Source organism: Antrostomus carolinensis, unplaced genomic scaffold (assembly GCF_000700745.2).
Source record: "Antrostomus carolinensis isolate BGI_N321 unplaced genomic scaffold, ASM70074v2 scaffold22356, whole genome shotgun sequence".
Lineage (NCBI taxonomy): Eukaryota > Metazoa > Chordata > Aves > Caprimulgiformes > Caprimulgidae > Antrostomus > Antrostomus carolinensis.
In genome coordinates, this window is record NW_010321458.1 from 204 (window position 1) to 3149 (window position 2946).

Consider the following 2946-nt stretch of genomic DNA (forward strand, 5'->3'; position numbering starts at 1 on the left):
TTATTATTTTTCTTTTTACTGTTCATTGTAAACAAAAATCTCTTGCACTAAGTCTATTAGAAACCACAAGTTTTGGCAGCTTTAATATTTTAACTGAAAAAAATGAGCTACTCTTAAAAAAAAGGAACAAACAAAAACCAAAGCTCAAACAGTATTTACTACGCAAAAATCCCCTTCCAAAACTGCTCTGTTACCATTATTGTTCATATAATTCAATGATTTATAATGTTCATATAATTCAATGATTTCAAGTATTTCAATACGCTTATTTTGTTAACAAGAGATGTCAAGCAACAACCACTGGTATTGGAAAGCATGCACTTTGTGAACATCACCTGGTGATTCGAATCTTCACTTTTCTGAATACCACTCTCTTCTAGCGTATAGTCATAGTTGAAGAGGTAACCCAGTAAGTACCACAGAACTCCAGCCTGGAACAAGTGTGTTTGTAGCCAGTAATCTAAGGCAAAGGAGCTCACACACTCCACTCCCAAAGAAGCTACTCGTGGTATGTTCTGAGGAAGGAAAAAAGTCCACCTTAGTACTTGTGACCAAAGAAAGCCAACTGGCTTCCTTACCAAAGGTTTAAAGCCAAAACTTGCTACTTCTAGAGCACTATCGAAGCAGCACAGAGTTAAAAGCTGAAGTAGACAGAACAACATCTGCAGTTGAAGGTAAGTGTCTGGTAGCCAAGAAACACAGCTAATTAATCAGCATCCTTCAAAGGAAGAGTATTTGAATAGTTATTTCATATGATTAGAAAGAAGCATCGGAGAACTGGTGGGAAAACAATTCAAGAAGGTGGCAGAGATTCCCAGGTGAGCTTTTTATGGTAATACATGTGTTCTGCAGGGACTAAAGAACAGACAAGCACCTATAATCAATTGCTATAATCTGTTTTTCTATAGTCTTTTTCCATAGTCTTCTGTTTTCACATGTCCCATATGAAAATTTCAAGACAAGCTTTCCTTTCTTAATTCAGACAAAATTCAGCATTTATATAACATGAGGTAATTTCTAAAGAGCTAAATGCCAACAAAACTTCCGGAATACTGTTTCCAGAGTTTATGCTAATTTAGAAGTCTCTCCCTAGTACTTTTATCTGGTGGTTTAGCTCAATAAACCAATTGGCCAGACATAAGTCAGCTAAAAGGCAAGAGCAGCTGAATCTTCATAGTGATTGCATTTTAAGCCCACTAAATGGATTCAATTCTTGAATACAAGTCTTGAGAACAAGGCAGTAGAGTTCTTTATCTCATAATGATGAGCTGCAATCTTACAGAAGGGTTTGATCAGTCTCTGCATCTCCCTTATAATTCCCCTAAATATTTAACAGTTAAATACCCATTTAGGCAAAGGAAGGGAGCTCTTACCTTTCCATAATACAGCAGTCTACAGAGGTCCTTAATGATGTTAGGCATTTCTGTAATCTTCTCTCTGCATTCCTCAAATTGAGCTGCTACACTGTAACACTTACTGATATAGCCACATACCTAGAAAAAGCAGTATTTTACTCATTCCAGGCAGAACAGAAATGCATGTTTACAATCCTATTTTTAAAATATATAATACTATATCTATATTTTACAATACATATACACACTTGTATTTATTACATTATCTATATATAGTCTTCTGAGAAGCTGATACAATCAAAAGTTGCTGCAACTTACCTGGACAGACATATCATCTGGTTTACTAGAATGAGTCAAGACTGCTACACAACGATTAAATGCTTCTTGCAATACCTGTGAGGATTAGACAATGCTTAAGTTCAGTCACAACAAAAACTGATAAGGGCTGGCAGAAACAAAACATTAGCTAATAAGCCCACTTTTAATGGCTGAAGGGAAACATTTGACAAAATCTGCTGCTTGCTCAAATAGTTTGTAGGGGCAAAACTCCTTGCAAGTGCTGGTACTAGCATTTGGTGCTTTAGAGTTCTCATTCTCTCTCACTTGTGAACTAATATGTGCAATAAAAAGCTCTTCTGCTCAAGTGACTTGCTCACATTATCTTTTCTTTCACATACAGAATGCAGAAGCTCTCAGAGTTTTGTGAAGAACAAGAGAAACATTATATGTAATCTGCTTATCCACAGTTCAACATACAAGCCTAGGTCCCAAAAGGGGTAGACCTGGGGGGACTCTGCAAGAGGCTTCTCCTACTGTATCCAGAAAAGAGAGTAAAAACGGACAAGTGTCTCAACACCATCAAAAGTGATTCTCAATTACATCTGCTTTCCTATTCACTGAGGATCTAGGATTTTTAGCTGTGGAAAAGTTAAGACTAAAAAAATTTGTTTCAATAAGTTTCCTTCCATTTACCTCAATTCCATTTTCTCTTCTCAGTTCTTCTGCATTTAATGCTGAACAATTGACAGTATGGAAAGCAAGTTCTGTAGAAGCAGGCAACAGAGGAGATTCTTTGGAAAACAAAAGGTCATCTGATGTTTCAATGGTAATAGTCTTTATCAGCATAGGATAGCCTGCATACTTGTAAGGTTTCAACTCTGAAAGAGAAAAAAGTCTAAGTTTACATACATGCAGAGTCTAAGTAATTTAAATCGCTGCATAACTATCAGTGGAAGATATATCAGATATATAAGGACTAGGAGTCAAAGAAAGCCAACACCTGGGAAAACTGGAGCAAGAGCGAGCAGTCCACACAGTCTGACTTCTTGTCACATAAGATTGTTCATGCTAGAAGCTGACAGAGCTTCATAGAAAGAACACATTTAAGATTAAGAAGACCTATCTCCAGCTCAGCAAGCTCTCAAGCTCAGAGTTTTCCAAGTGATGTTTGTCTGTCTCCAAAGAAACACTAGTGGAGCTATGTCTGTCTGTCTTAGGCCAGGACTGCCTAACAGTAAGCCTATAAGGACCTTTTCCAGTTGGACATGGCAATAATTTTTAAAATAATTATATTTTTCATTCCTTAGGGTTC

At 36.8% G+C, this 2946-nt stretch overlaps 1 protein-coding gene across 1 annotated transcript in view; it reads right to left on the reverse strand.

The window, feature by feature from the left end:
- Positions 1-335: 335 nt before the first annotated feature.
- Positions 336-2946, reverse strand: part of DNAJC13 (DnaJ heat shock protein family (Hsp40) member C13) — a gene marked incomplete at its 3' end in the record, with an annotated part of 32345 nt that continues 29734 nt past the window's right edge. Inside the window, exons 37-40 of the mRNA XM_010169952.2 lie at positions 2328-2512; positions 1674-1748; positions 1374-1493; positions 336-515 (exon numbers count right to left, since the gene is read on the reverse strand). Of these exons, the coding sequence (XP_010168254.1) occupies positions 336-515; positions 1374-1493; positions 1674-1748; positions 2328-2512 (560 nt within the window). The remainder of the gene's footprint in view (positions 516-1373; positions 1494-1673; positions 1749-2327; positions 2513-2946) is intronic.